General features: G+C 53.7%; 6 protein-coding genes across 6 annotated transcripts; 3 read left to right on the forward strand and 3 right to left on the reverse strand.

The window, feature by feature from the left end:
- Positions 1-61: 61 nt before the first annotated feature.
- Positions 62-1,044, reverse strand: C8Q71DRAFT_773722 (uncharacterized protein). The gene is made up of 2 exons (XM_047924469.1): positions 697-1,044; positions 62-641 (listed from the first exon to the last, which is right to left on the reverse strand). Exons 1-2 carry the CDS (start codon positions 976-978, stop codon positions 192-194), a joined length of 732 nt encoding a protein of 243 aa, XP_047776233.1. The 5' UTR covers positions 979-1,044; the 3' UTR covers positions 62-191.
- Positions 1,045-3,981: 2,937 nt separating this feature from the next.
- C8Q71DRAFT_773732 (Nitroreductase-like protein) lies at positions 3,982-5,198 on the reverse strand. The gene is made up of 4 exons (XM_047924470.1): positions 5,115-5,198; positions 4,512-5,056; positions 4,377-4,448; positions 3,982-4,318 (listed from the first exon to the last, which is right to left on the reverse strand). The coding sequence occupies exons 2-4, from the start codon at positions 5,001-5,003 to the stop codon at positions 4,160-4,162; spliced, it is 723 nt and encodes a 240-aa protein (XP_047776234.1). The 5' UTR covers positions 5,004-5,056; positions 5,115-5,198; the 3' UTR covers positions 3,982-4,159.
- Positions 5,199-6,648: 1,450 nt separating this feature from the next.
- C8Q71DRAFT_909533 (uncharacterized protein) lies at positions 6,649-8,474 on the forward strand (the record flags this gene model as incomplete). Its single annotated transcript, XM_047929049.1, has 10 exons — positions 6,649-6,730; positions 6,789-6,973; positions 7,034-7,096; positions 7,150-7,188; positions 7,236-7,298; positions 7,357-7,503; positions 7,566-7,712; positions 7,769-7,858; positions 7,919-8,254; positions 8,322-8,474. Coding segments are annotated over exons 2-10 (1,143 nt in total), but the record flags the coding sequence as incomplete, so codon positions are not given.
- A 706-nt stretch (positions 8,475-9,180) lies between these two features.
- Positions 9,181-11,610, forward strand: C8Q71DRAFT_773748 (uncharacterized protein). Its single transcript, XM_047924471.1, has 10 exons — positions 9,181-9,263; positions 9,349-9,649; positions 9,704-9,748; positions 9,817-9,846; positions 9,895-9,951; positions 10,006-10,152; positions 10,212-10,358; positions 10,414-10,503; positions 10,566-10,649; positions 10,713-11,610. The coding sequence occupies exons 2-10, from the start codon at positions 9,437-9,439 to the stop codon at positions 11,445-11,447; spliced, it is 1,548 nt and encodes a 515-aa protein (XP_047776236.1). The 5' UTR covers positions 9,181-9,263; positions 9,349-9,436; the 3' UTR covers positions 11,448-11,610.
- Positions 11,611-12,462: 852 nt separating this feature from the next.
- C8Q71DRAFT_712673 (major facilitator superfamily domain-containing protein) lies at positions 12,463-15,013 on the forward strand (the record flags this gene model as incomplete). Its single annotated transcript, XM_047920868.1, has 13 exons — positions 12,463-12,775; positions 12,841-13,042; positions 13,138-13,234; positions 13,297-13,391; positions 13,450-13,528; positions 13,594-13,714; positions 13,767-13,821; positions 13,889-14,021; positions 14,084-14,116; positions 14,172-14,297; positions 14,350-14,427; positions 14,479-14,531; positions 14,590-15,013. The coding sequence occupies 13 exons, from the start codon at positions 12,463-12,465 to the stop codon at positions 15,011-15,013; spliced, it is 1,809 nt and encodes a 602-aa protein (XP_047776237.1).
- Positions 14,733-24,327, reverse strand: C8Q71DRAFT_875289 (armadillo-type protein; the record flags this gene model as incomplete). The annotated part of the gene is made up of 28 exons (XM_047928384.1): positions 14,733-15,419; positions 15,527-15,572; positions 15,609-16,450; positions 16,502-16,785; positions 16,839-17,079; positions 17,129-17,271; positions 17,321-17,394; positions 17,447-17,708; positions 17,761-18,405; positions 18,455-19,651; positions 19,702-19,734; positions 19,782-19,903; positions 19,955-20,108; positions 20,161-20,375; positions 20,429-20,623; positions 20,678-20,798; positions 20,849-21,207; positions 21,260-21,446; positions 21,502-21,629; positions 21,677-22,008; positions 22,068-22,254; positions 22,311-22,994; positions 23,052-23,163; positions 23,213-23,281; positions 23,330-23,494; positions 23,547-23,766; positions 23,817-24,048; positions 24,102-24,327. 28 exons carry the CDS (start codon positions 24,325-24,327, stop codon positions 15,164-15,166), a joined length of 7,731 nt encoding a protein of 2,576 aa, XP_047776238.1. The 3' UTR covers positions 14,733-15,163.
- Positions 24,328-24,460: the final 133 nt, after the last annotated feature.

A 24,460-nucleotide genomic window follows, 5' to 3' on the forward strand; every position in this document is an offset into this window, starting at 1 on the left:
TTGATCTGCGCAGCGTGCCGAATTACATAAGCAGCCACAATGGATATGTCTCAGTCTGATGCCTCGATATGGCGGATTTCGACATATGACGGCCACTTGTCCCACAACTACACATTCACATCGTAACGCGAGTTTATGACAGGCAGTAACTACGCCCATACATGCTTCCCAACCTTCCCATGTGCTTGCCCCTATTCTCGCCCGCGTATTCTCGCCGCTGAATCTGCCACTTCGGACTGGTTCACTGCGGCTGGCGGCTTCGTCTCCACCTTCACTCCTGGCTTCACCGCCTTTGTCGCTGCTGAGGTCGCACCCGTTTTCGCCTTCTTCCGTGGATCCGCAGCTGCTGCTGTCTCGCGCTTGCGCTTCTCCAAGACGCGAGCATTGGGCGTTGACTCTGGCTCCGACTTGACAGAGTTAGAGAGGAGCGTCGCGTCAACACCGGAAGGCTTCGTCAGATTGGGCATATACTGGGCTCGGAGACGTTCGTCGAAGCCCGCTTTGTAGCCAATGCACTGTAGCCCGATCAGTGCGACTGGCAGTACGCCCGTCGCATACGCACTCTCTACTGCGCTGAAGAGTGCATCGTTCCTCTCCGACGTCTCCAGAGTCCGGCGCGCCAGCCTCTTTGGAGTACCTTCCTGCAAGCCTCCATCAATCATGAGAACGGCAACAGAGTGGAACGCGGGCACCAACCTTCGCCCTGAGGTCACCAAGGTTCTGGACGCCCACGAGCTCAGGACCCTTGATGAACTTGAACGTCCTCGCGTAGAACACGACGTCACCTTCGCGGTAGAAAAGCTCGCGGACCTGTCCGTTGACTTTGTTGCGCAGGGTGTTGCGCGTCCATCTCGAGGTCGGTGGGCTTGCACTTGCGTTGTAGTTGTACACATGCATGACAGATACCCCGTTGCTGGACGACTCTCTCCACAACGGCAGATCCGGCAGATACAGAATAGCGTGAGATTTACTGTGCATTCCCTGGTGAGTCTCGGAATGAGAGGATTTGGCCTGCAATGACTCACTAGAGCTGACAGATGGCCTATGATTCAACAGGTCAGTCAGGCGACACGAAGTGTGGACGCATCAGCCACTGACCTCTGCGACCGCCGGTGTCGCGCCAAGACACCGAGTGTCCAAACATGGGCGCGCTTTGTCGCGGATCGGTAACGGATCAGCAGGTTCAGGGAGATCGAGCATGATTTTCACAAAATTGCCATACTGACGACGGTGCACTATGTTAGCGTGGATCGGGCACAATCTCACGAGAAGGGGCTCACCTTCTCGGCCCAAGTCTGTTTACTCATGATTTGCCTAGCCTTGCCTGCCTCCGCCCGTTGCTCTGCTTCTGCCTTGAACTTCAGAGCCTCGGCCTTAAGCTTCTCTGCCTCGGCCTTACACTTCTCGATATGTGCCTCAAGCATCTCATTCGATTCCTTCAACTCATTCCTTTCCTAAGCACTGCTCTGTGAGTGCGGTTCGTCGTCTCTAGCGGACGTAAACTCACCACCTTGAGCACCTTGATTTCGTTGCGTGCCCTTGCAACATTGGACACTCTGCTCTTTGCAGCACGTGCCTGGTTTTCCTTCTCATGTAACAGACCATTGATCACCTGCAATTGCAGCTCGAGTTTCTTCTCCCGATCCTGCACCGTCTCGTTTAGCTCTGTAACCTCGCCCTCCAACCGCGTCTTGGCCTCTGACAGGTGCTTCATAGGATGAATGTCAGGCCATGGATACAGATCACACAGCAAGCGAAACGTACCGCGATGATGCGTTGTTTCTTCTTGAAGGCGTCCTCGTACACGCGGAGCTTCTTTTCGTGCTCCGAGGGTGTGTCCTTCGGGGCGGCGAGCATTTTGGCTTTCTCGCCGAGTTCTCCATCTCGAGCGCGCAGTGCTTCGCGTAACTCGGCGACGCGACTTTCAAGCTCGGTCATTGTCTCCGTCAGGTGCTGAAAGGGAAATATAGGCGTCAGGAGAGTACGGCCTAGGGTGTAACGAGCAGACGCACCGCGATGATGTGCTGTTTCTCCCCGACAACCTGCTCCTTCTCCTGCACGAATTGCGCAAGCTGCGTTTCGAGGGTTTTGGCCCTCTGCTCGTGTAAAGCTAAGTTGCACAGGTGACGGGCGTGGTAGGAGATGAATACTCACGTCCGCCACTTCCCCAGTGTGTGCACGCTCAGCTTCTAGCTCTTCCCGCCGCCACCTAAGCTCAGACGCAGCGTGCAGTAACATCCCGCCCGCAGAGTATTTCCCGTCCGACACATTGAAGACTTGGTGCAACCTGACCAACATCTTCGAGCAACATCCCTCGCCTTGCCCTTCGCAGCCTCTCACCACTGGCAGCCTCTGCGCGTTGCGCGTCTTCTCCAACTCCTGCGGCGTTAACGGTGAGCATGGCATGCCAAAGCGCGACGAAAATGCGGCAGCCATACCTGTTCTGCGGCGCGAAGCTTCCCCCGCGTCTTCTTCAATTCCTCGCCGAGCAACTGCACCATTTCTGCCGCAAGCTCCGAGTCGACCATGACCGGCACCGTAACGTCCATCGGGATAGAAGCGAGAGGCGACGGTGAATCCTCCTGCAAGTCGAGTGAATGTGGACGCTCGAACGCTCTGGGGTACGCGGACGATAAGATATGGTCGTAGCAATAGAAAGGTAACCAGGGTCGCCCAGGAGATCTCAACAGTTTTCGGCCAGGGGCCGGAAATTTGGGTACAAATCGACGGGTAAACTGGTAAATTCCCGATCAGGCAACTCCTGGGGAACCTTTCGAGCTCACGTACCCGAGTCTCAACGCTCTATGCATTCTGGCAATTGTCCGTGGTGCCGGTGGGTACAAGTTACAATGCCGCGCTCAACGATGAACCTTGTGCTGGATGGTCAAAATCGACAATGAGAATTTGACTAAGTAGAGACGCGCCTAGAAGTGTAAATCCGGATTAGGAAGGTAATCAAGAACTCAGTCTCGCGACTTCGTCAGCTCGGATCCCAGAGTATGTGAGGTGGGTTTTGGTCACAACGCAAATTCTCGCGCATTGTACGACGAGTTTTGACAGAACGACCTGCGCGTCTTGTGAAAGGGAGGGAACACCGCAGATCCACTCGAATAACATTGATCACCGACTCGGACCGAGTCCAAGATTGAAGCCGCGAGTCCTGATCGACGTAACGTCCGAAGTTATACAATTCAGAGCGCACGGTAGTAAAGTTTGTAACCAGTCCGCTATACCTGGACGGACGCATAGCACAAGATCACCTCGCTGACAATGGGTGGGTATGCGCTTGCTGAAACGGGCCTCCGGCTTGACCGACCTTGCTTTGTCGCGTCCGATACGAGTGCCACGTCAGCACCATTTGTTCCAGGGCCAATCTGCACAGAGATTGCCTTTGAGCTTCGCTCGGTACCGTGGTAAATTAGGCTTCGAGGGACATTGAGTGAGGAGCGCACACACGGGGCAGGTAATTCTCAGATCGCAGCTTCGCTGAATGAGATTACAATTCATACGCAGGCCCACAGACGTGAACCGCGGGAGAATCTGCAGAGGACCCACAGAAACATACACCTGTCGGTGCCGCTGCGTGAGACTAGATGTAAGGATTATTCTCGGTGCATATATCAGGACTTGTAGTACGCACCTACCGCTTCGTGGCTTGAGATGCTGGTAAGAGCGTTGCAGAACACCGTGCGTACAGCGTCGACAGGATCCGTTACATGCTGCGGAACATGTAAGTTCATCGAAGCTTGCCAACGAGCTCAACGCCGTCAACGCCAGCGCTGCGTTGACGGCCGCCACCGATGTGCCTGTGACACAGCGAGAATACGTGAGAAATCACGTTCTTATGCAAGCATGGAGATTGCCGCTGGCACACTTGGTCAGCATATCAAATTCGAAGCTCGACGGCCGCCGCAATCGAGATTGGGATCTCAGCTTCCTAACGTTTGGTGCCGGCGGGCCCACTAAGTACGGTGCCTCCTCTCAGTGCCTGTCCTGGTCCACTGGCCTGGTCTGCCCACGCGGCCGCTGCGCGTCGTGGAAGACAGCAACGCAATAGGATCCCAGATACAACATTATAATTTACTGCGTTTCGCCGCCGGAGATCTATACCATACATCATACGTTCTACATCTCAGGCCATGCTCCAGAACACGTAAGCTCACGCGCCGTACACCTTCACGCGCTCTTCGATGGGCTTGAAGCTCTTGTCGCCGTGAGGGCCGGCGGGCTCGCCGAAGGGAAGCTCTGCGATGAGGTTCCACGTCTCGGGGATGTTCCAGGTCGCCTTGACCTTCTGGTCGATAAGGGGGTTGTAGTGCTGCCGGGTGCGTGTCAGCGATGCGCCATGCGGAGAAACCGGCATACGGAAGGCTCACCTGCAGCGAAGCACCGAGGCCCTCCTGCTCGAGCGCAGTCCAGGTGGCGAACTGGATCATGCCGCTGGTGTGCTACAGAAGGGCGTTAGGTGAGATAGGTGAGACAGAACGAGAGGGTAGCACGCGCAGACGCACCTCAGACCAGACGGGGAAGGACTCCTGGTAGAGGGCGAAGTTCTTCTGGAGCTCGCGGATGGGGACCTGGTCCTCGAAGAAGAGGACAGTGCCGTAGCCCGCCTTGAAGCTCGCGAGCTTCTTCTCGGTGGTGGCCCACTGCTGCTCGGGGACGATGGGCTTGAGGACCTCGCTAGTGATGTCCCAGAGCTTCTCGTGCTCGGCCTTGAAGAGAACGACGACGCGCGAGCTCTGCGAGTTGAACGACGACGGGACGTGGAGGACAATCTCCTTCACGATCTCCTCAATGCGCGCATCGGAGACGGTCGACTTGTTCGAGAGGGCGTAGTAGGTGCGGCGCTTCTTGATCGCCTCGAGGAAGGTGGTAGCGGAGGCCATTGTGCGGGTCTGTACGTGCGTGCGAGGGAGGGCGGCTCGGAGTGGGATAGAGGGGCGGGCTGCGAGAGTCCTGGATACGGTGGTTGCGGTGCGGAAAGTCCTGCTGAACGACATGGTCAGCGGCGAGCCTATATATGCGCGCGCGGGCTTATAAGATGCCCCGATGGCTGAAAACGGCAGACGATTAACGATAACGCAAGATGATTAGTGAGATTGTCAAGCAACCTGTGCGGAGACAAATACACAGACGAATACTGGAGACAGGCGGAACATGGATGTTTGTTGCGGTCCTCTCAACGTGGGAACGACTTACCCCGCTAGAGGAGGACCGTACCTCTGCCCGCAGCCCGCAGCGCTCGACTACAGGCTTGCGTAAACCCGATGATGCCGCACATGCGGACACCTCACGATGATAGAAATTCGCCATCCAAGACGACCGCGGAGTGCTCGCTGCTGCTGAGAGCATCTGCCTGCAAGAGGCAGGCAGGGCGAACCGCCAGGGCATTGCCAGGGCCCGCGTTATCGGAGCCTCTGCTGGCAAAATCTAGCCGAACGCAATCAGACGCTCGTTCCTCAGTTCTACTGAACGTTCGAACTTCCGATGTCAGTCGTTTCATCTGCAATAACTCACAGCAACGCGCGCAAAGGTTGTCGTTTTCCCCGCCACGTTTACACCGCCCACGAGCTGCATACGTAGGCTGTGTTGCTCTGGCTGGCATAACACAGTCGTCTGACCTCCTCAGTGCGCGGCCTTGGAACTCTAAGTCCGCGACTCTGTTCCAGGTCCGATCGAGAGACTTTTGGAGTAGGTATGTCGACGGTATATGTGACTATTCTTGGCCAGATTGACTGAATCCCGATTACTCCGTACTCAGAATAGGACTTCTTGATGAGGGGCTCCGCAGTCGGCCCAGAACATCATCGTTCGCCCGGACAATTCAGTTTCAACTAAGGCACGCAGGTAAGCCTTCATGATATCGATGGCGAACCGTTCTTGCGCCGATGGTCCATCGTCAATTCAAACTCGTCATGCTTGGTCATCGTTTTGCTGGCATTCGCTTTTGTACAAGCCCGTACTGTGGTAATCCACCATCCCAAGTACGTAGGTCATATGTGAGTAGGCGTATGCATTGACTAAGATGAAATGACTCATATTAGGAGAAACACTTCGACGAGTGATGACCAAGCACCTTGTTTGAACTTTGCGCGGGCTTAGTCTTGCCGGTTTGAAGGGCATTCGGGTAAGTATACGCTGACAATGCAATATGATAGAGATTCCACAGCTCGAGACAAAGGTCACAACTCACCTGAGTCCCGACCTCCGCCGCTGCCATTGTCAACTCTCTAGCGTACGTGGCTTCATAAGCAATCGGATTGCAGCGTCTACGTAAATCATCTGTGCAGGACGTCACGCTCGTCTGGTGTTTAGCTTGATTTCATATGTTCAAGGCGTATAAGACAGTATACGTACCTCAAACGTACAGGCTGCGCTGTATTAAGCTCCGCGACAACTTGAAGAACGCTGCCAATTACACTCTACCGCGACGAGTGTATGGGAATATTGATTAAGAAATTGTAGAACGGAGTCATGAACTGTCTCGCCTGCTTTTTACGACGTCTCCGGAGTATAGAGTAACGGCTTAGGCCGTGAGTTGGGCATTGGATGAGCGGCGGGCGCGCGTTCATCAACAAGAGCACGTGATCGCGATGCGGCGTGCGTGTTCCCCGTTGTGTTAAGTTCAAATGATACAAGCGCCTTCGAGTCGACCGTTCGACTGCAACGGCGGCGTTCCAGACGGGATACGCAACCCAGCTTGAACGCGACTCGAACATCCACATAGGTAAGTGGTCCATTGCGCGCTGAGACGGATGGACTGTGTTACTTACTACTGCAGCCAGCCAGTGTACTAGGAGAGCAGCTACGCCAATTCTTCGGGTTGCGAAAAATTTGACAGCGAGTCGCCGCGGTCTTCGATACGATGGCCTCTCTTGTGATTGAGAACCCGAGATTGCAAACAGAGTTCCTAGAATTCCTGCAACAAAAGCTATCAAATGTAGAGTCACAGCTATCTGACTCGGAGAAGGTGAGCTTGAACACTCAAGATGTCTAGCTTACATGGTTACAATACTCAAGCGGTGCTCAGGACAAGGTCCAGCTGCGGACTGCGTTGGTACAGGTAGAAGACGAACTTGCCGGGACAAGATCTGTATGGCACAACAGACCCATACACCTACGGTACGAGTACTCATCTAGTCACAGGCTCTTGAGGAAGTGCGTCGGAACAAGGTTGAGAACACGGTGTGTTTCCTTTCACGCCTCGCGTTGCCTCATTCAATTGTGGTCAGTTTTTGCAGAGATCAGAATTACTAGCCACCACGGAACGCCATCTGGCAGATGCGAAAGCAAAGGTATACACGCATTTCGGATACTATCATGCCGCGCCGTACCTCATAATTAATTGTACAGTTACAATCAATGGAAGCTGAACGAGAACAAACACGGGACAAGATCAAGCGGCTTCAGCGGCACAAGGATACCGAACTTGAAGTGCTGCGCAACGAGGTCACGAAACTGAAGGAGGCGGCTGAACTGCAAGAGACGCAAAGCTCACAAGTAACACCATTATTTGTTTACGCAGCGAGAAATGATTAACGTATGATGGCGTCTGTACTCAGACGCTGAATGACTTACAGGGGCAGCTATCTGCGGCTCAAACGGCCTTTGAAGAAGCTGTCACAGCTCGCAATGCGGCCGTTGCCGCTGGGGCAGAGAAACAAGAGCTGATAAATGAGATGTCCAATAAGCTCAGTAATGCGCAACAGGTGAGTGTTTGATGGAAGTTCTGCTTTTGAATAGTACTCACAGTGACATTCGGAAGTTTGTATTGCTTAGAGATAAGCTTCTTGGCTCACCCGCTCCGGAGAATATGGCCAATCATTTGCCGTGTCCCGTCCCCTCTGGTATCTTAGTAAGTGACGTGTCATAGTGTCACGAAGGCGGGATTTCTAACAATGGTGCATCATTGTAGTGGCCCAAGGTGTTCATACGGATGATGAAGTTTCGCGAGACTGAACAGTCTGCGGCATCGCCTGCGCCATGGTATTCCCTCCGCTTGAGAGACAAACACCTGGTGCCACTTCGGAACTCCCATCACGCCCTCACCGTTGACCCCATGCATCGGTATGAATCCAGTGTTCGCGACCGGAAGTTCACGTCGTATCCGTCCGGATCCCAGCCTCGGCGGGATGGAAGATATGAAGTCTTTCATGAACATGGTGGTAAGATATACTATATGGGTACATTTCTGCCTTTGGGCAGTCTACAGAATGTTGAATTGGACCATATGCAGTTGGATTCTTACTGTGTGCGTATATCTGACACTCACAATCTATTTATTCTGGTACTGAGAACCCCTCTCACAAATTAAAAAGGCTCACGGGAGCGCGGTACTAGTGTCTTGGCTAGCACAAGAGACAGCTGGCTCGGCGCCTTCCGGGAACGCTGTCAGGACTGCCCTCCCTGAGATGTACCGGAAGGGCTTCATGCGGTTGAATGTGACTGGCCTGCAATGTGTTGGCTTTAACCATGGTCTCTACGCATCAATTTGCAGGTCTGATAAACCTATACCTGACTGTGTTCTGGAGTCCGAGAGCCAATGCGGATCGCGCAAGCGAGCACGCGATGATGATCTGACTCGGAACAAGGAGGAAGACGATGAAGATAATGAAACAGACGATGATGAAGACGGCAAAGATGATGAGGACGGCAAAGACAGTGATGAAGACGACGAAGACGATGAGGAGGATACAGAGGTAGTAGATGCTGAGGGACCGGTATGCAAGAAAGCAAGGGTGTCCAAGTAGCTGGTGAATGTCAAGCACGCCGACTGAACCAGCTTCAAGTTGTACTACATGTTCGTGCAACTATATCAGCTGCAAAGTTCCTGGTCCAGCATTCTTCATGGCTATTAATTCATGTACTACTCATCGTATCGTACACGCTTCAAGTTGTACTATACTCGTAGTAAGTACCAGGCGAGGTCGATCGGGCTGTCGATCAGGGCGTAACGAGGCAGTCATGATCTCTTAGGCTGAACAGTAAGAATGCCAGGATGAGAACGGGCGCGGAGAGATGAGATTGGCAGCGTTGAAGAGGCAAATCCGAATAATTACGGACCTACTAGTTGCCTACTAGTACGGTACGCTCACGAACCGCGCTCATCCATGTGCAGCCACGTGACCGTAATGTAGGCCGCGGTAGTACCCACGCGGCCGCCGAGGTCCGCCAGTGGCCACTGCTACTGGTAGACTCAGGCTGCCCTGTTAGCGACTCGCTCGACGAAGCAGGTGAACGCGACTCGAATTCATAAGCGGGTGCGTTGGTCAGTCATTTGCCCAGGCAGCCCAGCTCATAAGTATTAACGCGCATCTCATCACAAAATCAACGATGGAATCGCAGCCAGTCGGCGTTGCCAACTTACCTACTAACTTAGTCGGATTGTGACAAGTCCTGGGCCTGAGTCCGAGTCGTGTGGTTATTCCTGAGTATGTCACCCTCTACTTCCCATCCAAGTTTGCAGTCCGAGTCCGTGGAATCCCTTAAGCAGAGACTGGCGATTGTGGAGCGAGAGACAGCTGAGGATGTCAAGGCAAATCCGCCTTATTTTTTCACGTCGCAACAGCTGGAGTTGGGCGTTGAGAGGGACCAGCTGCGATCTGCATTGGCGCAGGCACAGAAGGCCCAGAAGGCATCGAAGTCCGTGAGTCATACCACTATACCTCGCATAGCAGACTGATGATCTGCGCGTATGTAGGCAACGCAGGAACCAGTACAGAGCAACGTAGATGATAGGTCGAAGGTATGTCTCGTAGTTCAGATCTCGCTATTGTTGGCATCGATCCATATCAACCTACACTGGGCGTTCAGTCAAGGAAAGCCAACTCGTCAAAGCGTGAAGTTGGTTCTGTTGTCTTCGATCTGAATTATGTGCTGAATATATTCCAGCTCACGAAGAAGTCGGACGTGCTATCCGCCAAGGAGGACCGTCGCAAGGTGGAAAAGGTGCATCTCATAATTAATACGGAAGTCTCACCTCATGTCGAACGTTCAATGCAGCTGGCAAAAGTGGAGACTGAGTTGCAACGAAGAAATGAAGAAATTCGACAATTGGATCGGTCGAGCAAGACCGAACGCGAAGCACTGCACCAGAAAATCTCAGACATAACAGAAGCTGCTAGATTGGAAGCGGAGGATAACGAAGAAGTGACTCGTCGTTTTCCCTGCATATCGGAGGATGACTGACTCTCACATCAATCTCACAGCGATTGAACGGTCTGCGGAAGGAACTCCAGGCCGCTCAAGAAGCCAGTGCGAAAGCGATCGCAGAGCGAGACGCCGCCATTGCGGCTCAGTTGGCGACATTTCAGCAGGCCAACGACGTCTTGTTGAAGCTCACGTCCGTGCAAGAGGTCAATGTTCCATCGTGATCTCATTACAGAGTACTTTTTGCTGACTGTGTCACAGGAAGTGCTCACGTTGTCCAGAGCCCGTAATCATGTCGATAGCAGCTTCGACAGACCGGCAGACAAGGGCAGATATGGCGAGGAATTACAGGTAATAGTAGACCATCTAATTAAGTCTGTACATTCAAAGTTGTGACCTACTGTGCGCGACAGCTCAGGTCATTCATGAACAAGCTCCTTAGCTTGCCGAGTCCTGGGGAAATGATCCATCCTTGTCGTGTCCCCAATGATGCGTCGGTAAGCAGTCTGAACATCAATATTGATAGTCTACTAATAGTAAGAGGCTATGCACACATGTAGTCGTACCCGGCGTTCGCGCGAGTGTACGACGTGTACAAGGCACAGTCCTTTGGCGTTATGCCGTCGTTCGAAGGCTGGCTGAAAGTCAGCGGCAACGGCCTGATACGTCTCAAGTATTCCCACCGTATTCTCCTCATTCAACCGGCGTATACATACGATTCTCGCGGTCAAGAGAAATTTACGGCCTGCCCATTCCTGTCCGTCAACGATCAAGCCAAGGAGGTACTTTTCCAGGACGGCGACCACCTCTACTACATTGGCACGTACAAGCCGTTGATGCCTTGCGAGAACGTCCAACTAGGCCACCTGCAGTCCGGCTCTTACATTGTACGTGTTCCACTCCGAATCATCCGTATGACGATGAATCACCTTGACATGTGCTTCTTTGGTCGCGAGCATGGCAGAGAGTCATGGCTTGAAACCGGCACAGTCACCTATGCGGCTGCGCGGAACGCAGTCGCGATAATCCTCCCCGAATTGTACCGGAAGGGATTCCTAAGGTTGAACGTCATCGGCTTGCAATGCGTGGGCTTCAACCGTCATCTCTACGAAGCTATTCATCAGAATGGTTCCGTCTCCGACGAACCGCTGCCTGGAGATGTTCCGGATCCTAGCATCCGAGACAGCTCGCAGAAGCGCAGAAGCGACTGCACGACGATGGTGCCGATGAGTGGGAAGTGGAGGAGTCAGAACAACCAGTCCGCAAACAGACGAGAGTTTCTGAGTAGGTGCTGAGCGCTGAGCGGTGATGACATGGACCTTGCTACTGCGTACCTCGGATGTACTAGTGACTGGGATAGTACTACTAGTACCTTGTCAGCTGCATTTAGTGTATTCAAATCGTACCAGCCTGGCTTTCTGTGAAAAACGAGAAAGAAGAACGAAGAACGAATGAAAGAAATACACAAATGCGTATACCTGGTGTCACGTGCCACTTTGTGGCGCGGCGACAGCCACACTGTACTGGCCCGGGTAAGGACTCGGACGTCTTGCCAGCCCCTTCTCACTTTCGCTGCCTAAAGACTAACGTTGGACTAACGTTCCAATCTTGCGCCGCGGATGCTATGTAACTGAAGACATAGTGCCATTTGACGTTCCCGGCGACAGTGACTGATTGTGAGTACTGCGGTTTGCATCGTGGACCGCATTATCGTTTACGTTGGGGTTGGGTCGCGTAACTTGAAGAATCCTGTCTAACACCACCCAGTCAAATTTGCCACCCGGTGACACCCAGCAGAAGAGCTCCCAAGTGCAGACCTGTGTGAGCGATCCGGAGGATTGAGCTTTGATATGATAGATATCCACCGGCGCCCAAGGATACTTCCCTCTCTGAATTGTACGCGTCCCCTCTGTCCACCACGTAACGTCCAGACTCCAGAATAAAGCAACATGGGCTGTGGAACGATACCTCGCGGTCACGCGTATGTCCTCGCGCCTTTCTCATCGGCGCCGAATTCGCCTGGGGACTCGGCAGGTTCGGCGGGCTGGCCATGCACCCTGATAGGGTGTAGATAGGCCCCGCAACATATTGCACAACTTGACTCGAGGTTCTCCGGTGTGCTACCTTGCAGCGTGCCCGCCTGCTACAAATTTGTCTGGCATGCGGCACGGCGCTGCAGTGTTCTCCCCAGCACTGTCGCTCTTGCCTTCACGACTCGGTACGAACGCCGCGATGCCTGCCAGTGCGATGCCCGGACAGGACGACAAAACACGCTCACGCGAGCATGATCACGACTTTGACGTCGAAGACATGCTGACAGCGACACCCGCGAGTCATACAAGGACCACCAACACCATCGAGATCGATGGCCCGCAACTGGAGCATGGGTCGAAAGCCAAGGCTGCAGATGTGATCTCGCTGACGGACCAGACGAACCTCCTTCCCTTGAAGAAAGTTATTGCGGTCTTCTGTGGTCTCTCCTTGTGTATCCTTGTATCGACTCTGGACTCAACGATCGTAGCCACCGCTCTACCCACCATCTCGGATGCATTCAACGCTGGTTCCGTCGTGTCCTGGGTACCCTCGGCCTACCTGCTCACGTCGACTGCCTTCCAGCCGCTCTGTGAGCTAATTTGTTGAGTATATGGGTCGGATGTTATGCTCACAGATCGACGCATTGTTACGAAGATGGCCGGTTCAGCGACATCTTCGGTCGAAAGGCTAGTCTATGCCTGGCCATGCTACTCTTCATGCTTGGCAGCATTCTCGCAGGCTTCTCGCGTTCCATAGTGCAACTCATCATATTCCGCGGAATCGCCGGCGCAGGTGGCGGCGCCATCGTGAGCGTTGGTCAAATCGTCATCTCCGATGTGGTGACCCTACGTGACCGGTGTGTAGTGGACTTACGTGCGATCGTCGCCCGAGACGGATTCATTGACTGTGTCCTCGCGTCTTCCGAATGCCTGTTCGTTTTGATGCATCTAGAGGCAAATATCAAGGTATCATTGGTGTCGTGGTCGCCTTTGGCTTTGCCATCGGCCCGCTTATTGGCGGTGCGCTGGCCCAGAAGGTCAACTGGAGGGTGAGTTTTCATTCGCTTTTGGTGTATCCGCCCCGATGATATATACCGCGTCTCGCTACTAGTGGTGCTTCTGGGTTACGCCCCCTATATCGTTTGTGGCGATGTGCGCCGTGCTGCTGGTGCTGCCTCTCAAGCCCGTGGAAGGCAACCTCAGGAGGTATTCCTCTTCCTTTAGTCAAAGAGGTGCAATTGACCCACTGTTCGAATGATGACAGGAAGCTCATGGTAGTCGATTACCTAGGAGCAGGGCTCACCCTTGCGGGTTGTACGCTGCTGCTCTTACCGCTTATCTGGGTAGGTCTTGTTATCGCGTGTACATTCCCAACTGCAGGCTGAAGCTCACATTGTGCCGGTTGCAGGGCGGCGTCACATTCCCGTGGACATCTGCGGTGGTCCTCGCCCCTCTGTTCTCAAGCTTCCTGGTCGTGTCTCTCTTTTGCTTCTGGGAATGGAAAGGGGCTCGCCTGCCGATCGTTCCAAGTACATGACACTCCTCCGTCGGCGATGATAGATGTTGACTCAGCCATATCAGTGTACATATTCAAGCATGTGACCGTCACCGGAGTCTACATAACGATGTTTGTCAAGTACGTCGTATCTCTCCATCTCACTCATGGCTCTAGTGAGCTCATTTTGGCTACGTGCATGTCGTAGCGGGATGATCTTCTACTCCGCACTGTTCTATCTGCCGCAATTCTTTCAAGTCGCCCTAGGATACTCCCCCATCCGATCCGGTGTGTTTCTCTTCCCTGTGCTCGTCAGCCAGACGACTGCAAGTTTCATCGCGGTAAGCTCCAACTCTTTACGCTCTCTAGAACCATCCTCATGCTCATTTCCCGTCAAATTTAGGGACAACTCGTCAGTAGGACCGGACGTTACAGAGTATGTTTCCATGTGTGCTGTAGAGTCGCTGTGAACTTATGATCCATGAAATCAGACCATCATCCATACGGGATTCTCGGTTTGGGCTATCGGATGTGGATGCCTTTCCACGATAGATAGCACGACCCCGAAAGGGCTGCTAATATTCTTCATGCTACTCTCGGGTCTCGGAGCTGGGCAGGTGCGTCGAAATAACCTGAGCATTTCATACGAGATGGTGACACTCCATGTAGACGTTGCAAACGACAACTGTGGCGGCCCAAGCCAGCGTGTCACGTAAGGACATGTCCGTCGTGACCGCAGTGCGAAACGTGAGTACAATCGCTGAGCTAGTCCCGTGCGTGCTGACATTGTGGACGCAGTTTGCGCGACTCCTCGGAGGCACACTCTCCCTCGCTCTTGGAGCTACCATTATGTACGTGCGCTACCATCCCGTCATATTAATCGACCACTTAAACCGCCCTTACCGTAAGCAACAACTCTCTCCGAACCTCGATGAACAACCTCGGTCTTTCCGAATCTGCCATCAAGGCAATCATCGACGACCCCACCGTCCTCGGCGACCGCCTCTCCTCCGCTTCTTCCAGTAAGCTCACCTCGCTCGGCATCTCCGACGGGATGGCCATCACCATCCTCGATGGCTACACGCGCGGCTTCCGCACGCTCTTCATCATGAACGCATGCCTCGCAGCGACAGCGACACTTGCGAGTATATTCATGATCCGGCACAAGGAACTTACGAGGGGGGACGAGGTCCGTTTGCAGGCGGAGGCGCGTGCCGACGAGAAGGCGGCCGAGAAGATGGATGTAGTGCCAGTGGGGCAGGGGCAGGACGTCGAGATGGGTGTGTTGTGCTCAAATGATACGGATAGAAAGGAGCCTGTGAACAGAGCGTAGAAAGCTTTGAAAGTAGAGTACGACAGGGATAGAGCGTACATCGGTTGACGACTAGTATCGGTAACTTGTTAATCCATTGCGTTACAGTCATGCGTGCGTGATTGTCATGTAGGTAGAGTGTCCGAGACCCGATGATTTTGGGAAGATATGCTAGAACAAGCCCTGCAGGGAATCGTCATCTAGTGATTTTATTGCCTCTCTTGCTTCCCGCGCAGGTCGAGCGACAGATGGCCTGTCACTGGATATGCTCTCCAGTACCTTTTGAGTGACGCTGCGCATGAGGCCGAGTGCTTGGAAGACATTTTGTTGATCCCTGTGCAAGTGCTCATCCTCATCAGGGACAACGACAGCCAATATACATCCGGAAGAGAGTGTAGAGGGTGGTGTGCCAGCGGCCAAATGTGACCTAGATGTGCGTAGTGAATACTAGTCCGTTTGGTGATCGTGGGTGTCAATGCTACTCACTCGACGATCGGTTTGAGCAGCGAGGGATATGGCGAGAGCGCAGCAAACAGTGCAGCAACGGCCTGCCTATATGACTCTGGAGCACATTCAGCAACTGTGTGGCCATACGTCAGCCAGACAGTTCACTCACCTTCATGTGTTTCCTTGAACGCATCAGCCACAAGCTCAGCACACGTCTCTCTTGCTTTTTCTCCTACATTAGACCCCGCATTCCTGACCACTCGAGCGAGAGCAAAGACGAGACTGCTTGCAATCGTGTCCTCATTGCTCTTCGCACCAGTGATCAGTTCCGTAATGACTGGATCGACACGGGGCTGACTGCGCATGAGCATGCCCAGACCTTCTGCAGCTTTGTTGCGAACGGCGAGGCTCGCGGGATCGCTGGCGCTCTTGACAAATGTTCGCTGTAGCTGAGGGAAGAAAGGCTTGACGAAACCCGGGATACGCTCGAGCATAATGCTGAGAGCGGAGAGGATCGCGACCTTGACACCAGGGGGATATGTCGTGGCTTGCGTTGCGACCCGGATGAGCGGGCCAGTGAACGACACGACAAACGGTTTGATAGCGCTCTCTTCCGTGCGTTCGACAAGGTCGCCAATAGCGTATGCTGCCTGTTCTCGCTGTTCGTTGCTTCCGGTGGTGAGACCGGCGATAATGATAGGGACAGTCGGCGCAACACCCTTCGGCAGGCTGAATCCAGGTACGTGTCTACCAGGAGCGCCGGTGCCGTCGATAGTGCGCCGTAGCGGGACGACGAGCGGCTCCAGCTCATCCTTGGGAACAGATTTGACGAATACACCAAGCGTTTGTAACGCCGCCGTATGCACCACGACTTCATTGTCGTCGAGCAGGGACACCAGCTGTCGGACCCAATCGACGCGGTAGAGGGAAGAATCTAGTTCAGACTCCTCGCAGAATATCGCGAACAGTTGGCAAGCAGTGACGCGACGTTGAACCGATTCATGTTTGGCCCTGCCCGACCGTTGTCAACATCCCAACTATAGAGAGACTCGAACTGCTTACCATCCTAGCAGCAATAACATCAAAGTGTTCAGGCCTTCGGCGTCACAGATCGAAGCGAGAAGGGCACGCGTAGCTTCATTGACCGCGTCTCTTAATTCTTCTTGTTCACTGAGCTCCGGACTTTCTCTCATCTTCGAGAGTGCATTGAGGATGGCGGTCAAACGTTTGCTCAAAGCTGTGCCAGCAACAGTTACGAGGGCTGCCAATGCTCGGGCATTGAATATCGTCATCGGGATGGCCGTCAATGTCGGAATCAAGACAGGGAAGACAGTTGAGGCGCGAACCTGAAAGGCGGAATGCTGAGCAGTGACGAAGTCACCCATGAGTGATGACTCACTGCCATAACCTCTCGGAGGGCTTGAAGAGCCGTTCCCGAGCTCTGGCCAGGTTGCCGCAAGGCTTCTAGCAGTGTTGGGATAGTTTCATCAATCGCCTTCGCCCCGATGTGCTCCTGTAGAATATCGAAGGCCTTCGCGGCGGCCGCCCGGACATTCGCTTCGTCATCAACAAGGGCAGCACGGACCATCGATATGATTTCGTCTTCGTGGCCTTCCCGTTGACCATCGGTCGTACTCTCCCTGACACGCTTTAAGTATAGCAGGCGACTTGCAGAAATATACAACGTACATCAGCTCACAGAGAGTCAGGCAAACTCCTTCCCGTGTCTTCGGATCGGTCGACGTAGACTTCGATTTCAAGATAGAGACAACCTCGCCCAGAATCTTCTCGCCAGACTTGCGACATAGCTCCGCGACTGTTCGTGCCGCTGTCTGCATCTCAAAGGTCAGACGCTGACAAAGCCTTTCACGAAAATCGCACCTCCTGCTGGTCGATCTCCGGACCCGCAAGCAGCGGAATGATCTGGTTGATGAGTTCAGGAAGAATCTCCCGCACTACAGCTCTGTCAGTCGGTATACCACGGGTGAAAACCCACAGATACCTTACCTGTTCTTGGAGTATTGTGCACCAGAGCCTTCCAGATGTGGATCGACGATTGCCGAACAACGCTTACCGCATCCTGACGAGCGAGGTACAGAGCAGACAATATCCGGTCTCTGCGCTCAGCACCGAGGACCTCCACAAGCGCACGGCGTGAAGACTCAGCCATAGCGGTATCAGCTACTTCCTCCTCCTCCTCAATCTCGGCCTTACCACTGATACCGGAGACCTTGAAGAGTAGTTCTCCCACAAGAGTGATCGATGATTGCTAAAACCAGTGTCAGCCATGATGAGCAGGTTCGAATGAACAAAACACGCACCCTGATGCGCCAACCAGAATCGAACATTCCACGCTCGAGCTCCGGCAATAGTAGATCGATGGCTCTTGTAGAATAGTTCGTGACAATCATCCGACCTGCACGCATTGCTGCATCACGAACGTAATCCTCGGAATCCGACAAACCACCCAGAATAGGAGGGATGATCTTCGGCAGATGAGGCTGAAATCGAGTACCAAACGTTGCTGGAAGGAAGACAAGGAGGGACATGAAGCCTTCCCGGACAGTGCTGCGCGGCGATTGCGCATTTACGATGATGTCTGGAAGCAAACCTTCCATTCGTTCCATACCCAGTCCCGCGAGGACCTCACTGAGACCCTGAGCGGCTCCTTGCCTGTCAACACCCGACGTATCGGTCTTGAGAGTCCGTAGTAACCCGGGAACTAGGTCAGGGAAGTGGACTTCACCGAGTCGCTCAACCAGCGTGCCTAGTGACTTGGCCGCAGTGGCTCTAGCTTCCGGAACTGGGTCGACAAGGACGACGTGAACCATGGGTAGCAGTTGTCCCAAGTATGGAACGAAATCCTTCGAGTCGGTAAGTGAAGCTAGATTGCCCACGATCTGGGCTGCTTTCCTCTTCGTATCTGCGCTGCGCTCCCGTAGTCCTCTCTCTATGATCGGGACCACCTGGCGTACGTGTAAGCGAAGGGACAATGTGGGCGTAGACGTGACTCACTAGCGCCAAAGAAGAATGATCGATATAATGCAAGAACGACGTCTTCAGTAGTGAAGAAAGAGCGTTGGGGGTCTTCGAGGGATCGACCATGGCTTTGAGGAAGACAGGAACGAGAGACTGGATCTCGGGGTTACTGATAACCTCTCCGAACTGTTTCAAGCTCTTGTTCGAAGCCGCGCGCACTTGCGCGTGGGAGTCCGTAAGGACATCCGTCAAGCGAGGGATGACAATAGGCAATGACTGCGAGAGCTGCTTCGGAGCACAGTAGGCTATCATACCGAGCAGCTCGATAGATCCTTTCTTCGTGCGCCACTGCTTTTCGTCAAGCCCAGACAACAGGTCAGGGAGGATGGTCTTAACGCCATAGCCAGACATGTGAGCCATGATCACTCTGGCTGCGTCGTGGGTGGCCTCCCGGACGTCGGGTGTCGTGTCGCCGAAGGAAGACAGAAGCACTGGTAGTATGTGGATGATATACGGTTCGAAGAGCCGGCCTAGTGTGGAGGAAAGTGTCTCCAAAGCAAACATAGCACCTTGGCGTGCTTCATACCGCTTCTTGTCTTCAGTAGCACTCTTGAGGCGCTCGAGGATGTTGTACTCCTTCATTGCAGCGATTCCTGCTCCTTGCACGACACCGGCGATCCCGTAGGCAGCCCCTCGTCGAGCTGCATACTTCGGCGCGTCGAACAACTCGTGCAATAAGCGATCCACGAGATCGGAAACGGGCGATTGCATGACGTTCACCAGTGGTGCAAGACAGTCTGATACAGCGATCTGCACCTGCTCCGCAGGTGTCTTCAACGCTTCAATCAGCCGTTCGACGATTTGAGGTATGCGCTTATCCGAGGGGTCTAGGTGTCGAGCAACGCGACCGAAGAGGATGACTGTGGCTTCCTTGATCTGGTCTGCGGCTTCTGTGGCTGGCGTGCTACCGGAGAGCTGGGCTTCGAACATCGCAATGAGTCCGGGCAGATGTGCTTTGCCATGCAAGTCGATGACAGTTGTGCCGGCATTCAACATGCATCTGCGAACATCGGCGTGGCGGTCACCAAGTGCTTCGCCTTGGATCAGGAACTTGAAGAAGGGTTCGACGTCTTCGCCACCAAAAGCAGGTGCAAGCAACTCGAACGCGCGCGCTATTGCAATGCGTGTAGGCCACGGGTCGGTACGGTCAAGGCTCCGAGCGATGACCATCCCCTGCAACACTTGTGAGACGGCGGCGCAACGATCGAGCAATCACTACCCACATATTCGTCGAATTCGGGGGCTAGGACTTTGGCCTGTGGTACAGGTTAGAAGGTGCTGGAGAAGCATGGGGGAGAAATACCTTTTCCCGGTAGAAATCCTGCAGAGCGTTAAGCACCTCGCTGATCATCTGCGGCCATTGCTCGATAACGGCTTCAGCTAGCGCAGCAGCAGCGCCTCCCCGGACATAAGCAATTTCATGTTCTATCCTTCAATCTCAGTAAGACGGAAAGAGCCGTAGAAGAACAGACATACCAAGGAACGTCAACATGACTCCTACAAACTTCTTCGGTACGTCCATTCCGTTGTCTTCCCAGATGTGACGAGCCAAACGAGCGTTCTGCTCGTCGTCATCGTGACACGCAATCCATATCTCAGGAGACCAGTCGAGATCAGTGAGATCGAAGGGCTTTCAATTGCGTTAGTGTTGTGCTGAAAGCCGTACGACCGACGCTTCTCACCTGGAGTGTTTGCAGGCATGCGTTCCGTACATAGACTTCTTGCTGAAGAGTACCACGTAGTAGTGCCTGGATCTCCTCAAGTGTCGCAGTTGAGTGCATAGATTGACCGATGTCAATCAAAGCGGATGCCGCATCCTTGGCAAGTTTCGGTTGATTCTTGATGACATACAACAGATCTTCGCATGTCCGGCGGCGAGGGTATGCTGGATCAGAAACTGAAGGACCAGAGTTAGATACACCCTGTCCAGGAGAGTTGAGACGTTCTTACGTTCCCCGGCATGAAATTTGACAATATCCACTGCAAGCGTCACCTGTTCCAGGGGGTCATCATCTTCTGCCAAAGCGACACCACCCTTCGTCAAAACAGCGTTCAACAGTGGTGATGCGTAAGAGAACGTGGCCGCATCGAATGGACTCTGCTCGGACAGGGTGCGCAGTCTGTAGAGGACGCGGATCACAAGTGCTGAGGAGACGATCAGAAAAAAAAGCGTAAAGTGTCAGAGTGACGCCCACGCACAGTTGAGTGGCTCCAGCTGAAAGTCGTCAGGCACGCCCTCAACACCCAGACTTCGTAGCGTCGCAACTCCAATCTGGCTGCGATAAATCTCAAGTCTCTCCGAACACGCTTGAGCCAATTCCTGCATGCGCTCATGAGCAGCAGTCAACGCACATGCGAAATGTCACGTACCAAGTAACGCTCAAAGAGTGCATGGCCGACCAGGCGTACTGCTGTTCCCGTGAAGCTCCGCAGCAGGGCATCGGAGATATAAGAGAGATACGAGCGTAGCTCGCTCACTGCAGCGGCGCTGACACTGTGTACCAGCTCCAAACCTCGCTCGAGCTTAATTTTGACGCCGGCCACTCGCTGCCTGATCCTTTTCTCCTTCTCGAGCTGCGCTTCGACCAGTGCTTGATCCTGCTTGGTCAAGGTAGAGGACAGGGACGCCTTCTTGCTCGCAAGAGACCTCCGGACTTCGGCCTCCCACTGTGCATCCTTATACCCCTTGCCCTTCTTTACTGGCTCTTCCGTCTTCTTTAGCGACAACACTGAGCGATGATGAGCTTGATATTCCCCGCAATACCGGACGGTCTGCCTTACCATCGACATAGGTCTGGCCCTCGGGGGTCGACCAAATCGCTAGATCGGTCTCGCTCAACGAGTTGAGTTCATTGACGTCCAAATCACCATTCAGTTGTTCGACGACACGAGGAAGCACAGCCTCCGGCGCGACGAATGTGACAGTGGTTATCGCGTAGTAGCTTGCGCTTGTATAGTCTTCGCCGGACTGTCGTTTCCGTGAGACGAAGGAAATCAACGTGCAAAGCAGGGGAATACGTTACCTTCAACTGTGTCTCTGATATAGTGAGGGTGTCGCGAAGAATCTCGTCTAGTCGCTCAACGACTAGATCGTGCGGGTCGATGCGAGACTTCTGGCAGAGTTCAATCCATAGTTGTCGAGAAGTGCCGCCTATTTGGTCGTCAGTACAAGTCAGACAATAGCGACAATTGACGTGCCTATGGCTGGATAATGTGCGGGCACCACAAACCTCAGGAGGGCTGATTTGCGTATCTGCTCGTCGCAGGATTCGCTTGACGTGACAGAAGCCAGACAAAATGTTGCTAGACGACCGCCCAGACGGCTGGGTACATCATTCTCATCCACACTGCTCTGTGTCGTCGAATTCTTGTCCTTAGATAGGTACGCCGAGAGCGCAGCTGTAGCGATGCGGTTGACGACTTCAGGCAGCTTCGCCGCGTTCGCTTCCAAGGAAGCGAGTGTCGCCCGGCGTACTTGCGGGTGCTGGCTGATGCTGGCCAAGTGCAAGAAGATCATGCCAAGCATAGCACTAAAGAACCGAGATGGAATAAACACCTAGGTAGGATATGAACAGCACGGACTACGGACCAAGCTTGCTCGTTCGGAAGCAGCTCCTTGCTGTAGTGGGCGAGGGTCGCCTCGGACGCCCGCAGGAGCCAGGCCTCATCATCGGCACCGCTCAGCTTCTGATACACCTTCTCCCACAGTAGAAAAGATGGCTTCACGCCTGCTGCTAGAATGGACTGGAGTGTTGAGTTGCGGGAGATAAAGTCGTCTATGGTGATGGCGTCAGAACTGATCTGCGTTTACAAGCACAACAAAGAGCCTCACCGAATTTGCCAGACGCAGCAAAAGGCCCAAGTAGTACCGCAGTAGCGGTGTACCCTTCAAGAGGTCCGGCAGCAGCCGTCAGAGGCCCTGACGCTACGGTCTTGAGATTTGTCTCGAAAGCAGGTAGTAGGGCACGACCGAGAGATTCGGACGTTGTGGTCGGCAGACTCTGCAGATCCCAGAATGCACTTGCTACCAGAACACAGAACGCTCGTCGAATGACCGGTTTTGAACTATTCATCTCCTTCACGAGTACCGACGTTGCATCAGGAGGAACGGCGACATCCTCGCGCAGACAGTATCCTAGATGGGGCGTCAACGAAGACGAGAGCGCAGACACCGCCGCGTCATGAGTCTCTTTCGCCAGCAATGGCAATCCAGTCTCGAGTATTGCGGCTGAGACAGTCGGGGAAGGCTCCACATAGCCAAGCATAGTATAGAGAGCGACGCGATGGTCAGGGCCTGCAGTCTTGCTGGCTTTCGGCAGCACGAGCAGTTCCTTCACTGCGAGATCGACATCCGACGGTTGTGGCGTTTTCTCTATGACGATCTTGAAGAGCAGCGTAGCGTTCGACCGGACATTCGCGTTACTCGACTTGGCACTGTTCAGAACGGGTGTCAGTAATCTGTGGAACGAATCACCTTCTATGGGGTGCGAGTATGCGCCGACGAAGCTGTTCACGACTGGGAGTTCACTGTCTCAGTAACACTTCGCGAGTAGACGGACGTATGCCTCCATACCAGCTAGCGATATCTCCGGCGAGCGCAAAAGTGCCTTGTCCACCGTCGGAAGGACTGATGTGTTGAAGTCTTCTGCATCCACGAATGTCGAAATGAAGTCGTGCAATGCGGCCTGGACACTTCATTAGCATTGTAATAAAACTCCTCCAGTGCATGCCTACCGCTGTGTGAGGAGAAACGGGTGTCTTCGACATCAAGACGTTGCTTCCATAAAAGTCCAAGATATCCGTCTTTGTATCGCAGTCAGCAAGTCTCCAAGGGGATAGGATCGCTTGTACCTTTAGAGCAGGGTCCAGAGTTCTCAAAGTCTCGTCCTTGACGTTCTTCAGACGAGTTTTCACATCCACGCAGATGCCGAGCAGCGGAACCGTAGACAGCGGGCTCGGACTCGTCTTCGGCTTTGATATCAATGTCTTCATGACGTTGACGATCGCCTTCGGGTGCTAGAAGCTATATTGAGCCCACACATTCAGTCATATGAACGGATCCGCATACCGATCGCAATGCCCGCCGCACACGAGTAAGCGCGCCCTTCTGGATGGGGGCCTTGCTGCGAGTCGACTTGTCAAGAATCATGTCGATGAGGGTGGCTATAACGCCAATGAGAGGCTCCCATGCCGACTTGGACGGGAAGTTGTCATCGCAGGAGAGACAAACAGTGTAGATGCCGCAACACCATCCGAGCAGCGCAAACATGTCGGATGCAGCATGAGAGCTACAGTGATGATAAACGTCACGCACAAGGGCATCATGGGTGGAACGTACCTCGACAGCTTTGAGATGTGCCCAACTTCGTGGGCAAGCCAGCCGACTATCTGCTCCGTCACCCCCATCGGCTTCTCGTCCAGCTCTCCCTCCGGCTTGCCACGGATCTCATCCCTCTTTACAAGCTCTGCTCCGACTGCCTCGACCGCCTCTCGGGAAGGCGCATCGACATACCGCGAGTATGTCAGAGTCAGGAGCTTGAATATGTCGAGTGTTTGCGACAAAGTCATATCTTCATATCGCCATGAGCATATCTACACCGTTGGCACAACGTGCAGTGCTTACCTCCGTGTTTGGCTAACACCAAGAGCTCTTCTTTCAAAAACTGTGTACGGGCTTTCGTACTGCTGGTGAGGAGACGAGTCCGTGCCACCTCCAGAGCTTTTGGCCAATCCGTAACAACGTAATCCCTCCTCCATTGCCCACCGCTGCTTGCGTCTCCATTCAGGTCCACATCACCGGCAGCGTCTGAAGTAGCAGCTAGCCATGACTGGATATCGGATTTGCCCATTGCGCCCGGGGCAGTTTCGCGGGCTTTAAGTCGTGCAAAAGTCGCTTTTGAAGGCACCTTGGTCGAATCTTGGCAACAGAAAGAGAATGAAGTTGCGAGATTGCAGCAAGAACAAGAGGGCTGCCTTTGCGAA

This window comes from Rhodofomes roseus, assembly GCF_022264815.1.
Source record: "Rhodofomes roseus strain CIRM-BRFM 1785 chromosome Unknown C8Q71scaffold_18, whole genome shotgun sequence".
NCBI lineage: Eukaryota > Fungi > Basidiomycota > Agaricomycetes > Polyporales > Fomitopsidaceae > Rhodofomes > Rhodofomes roseus.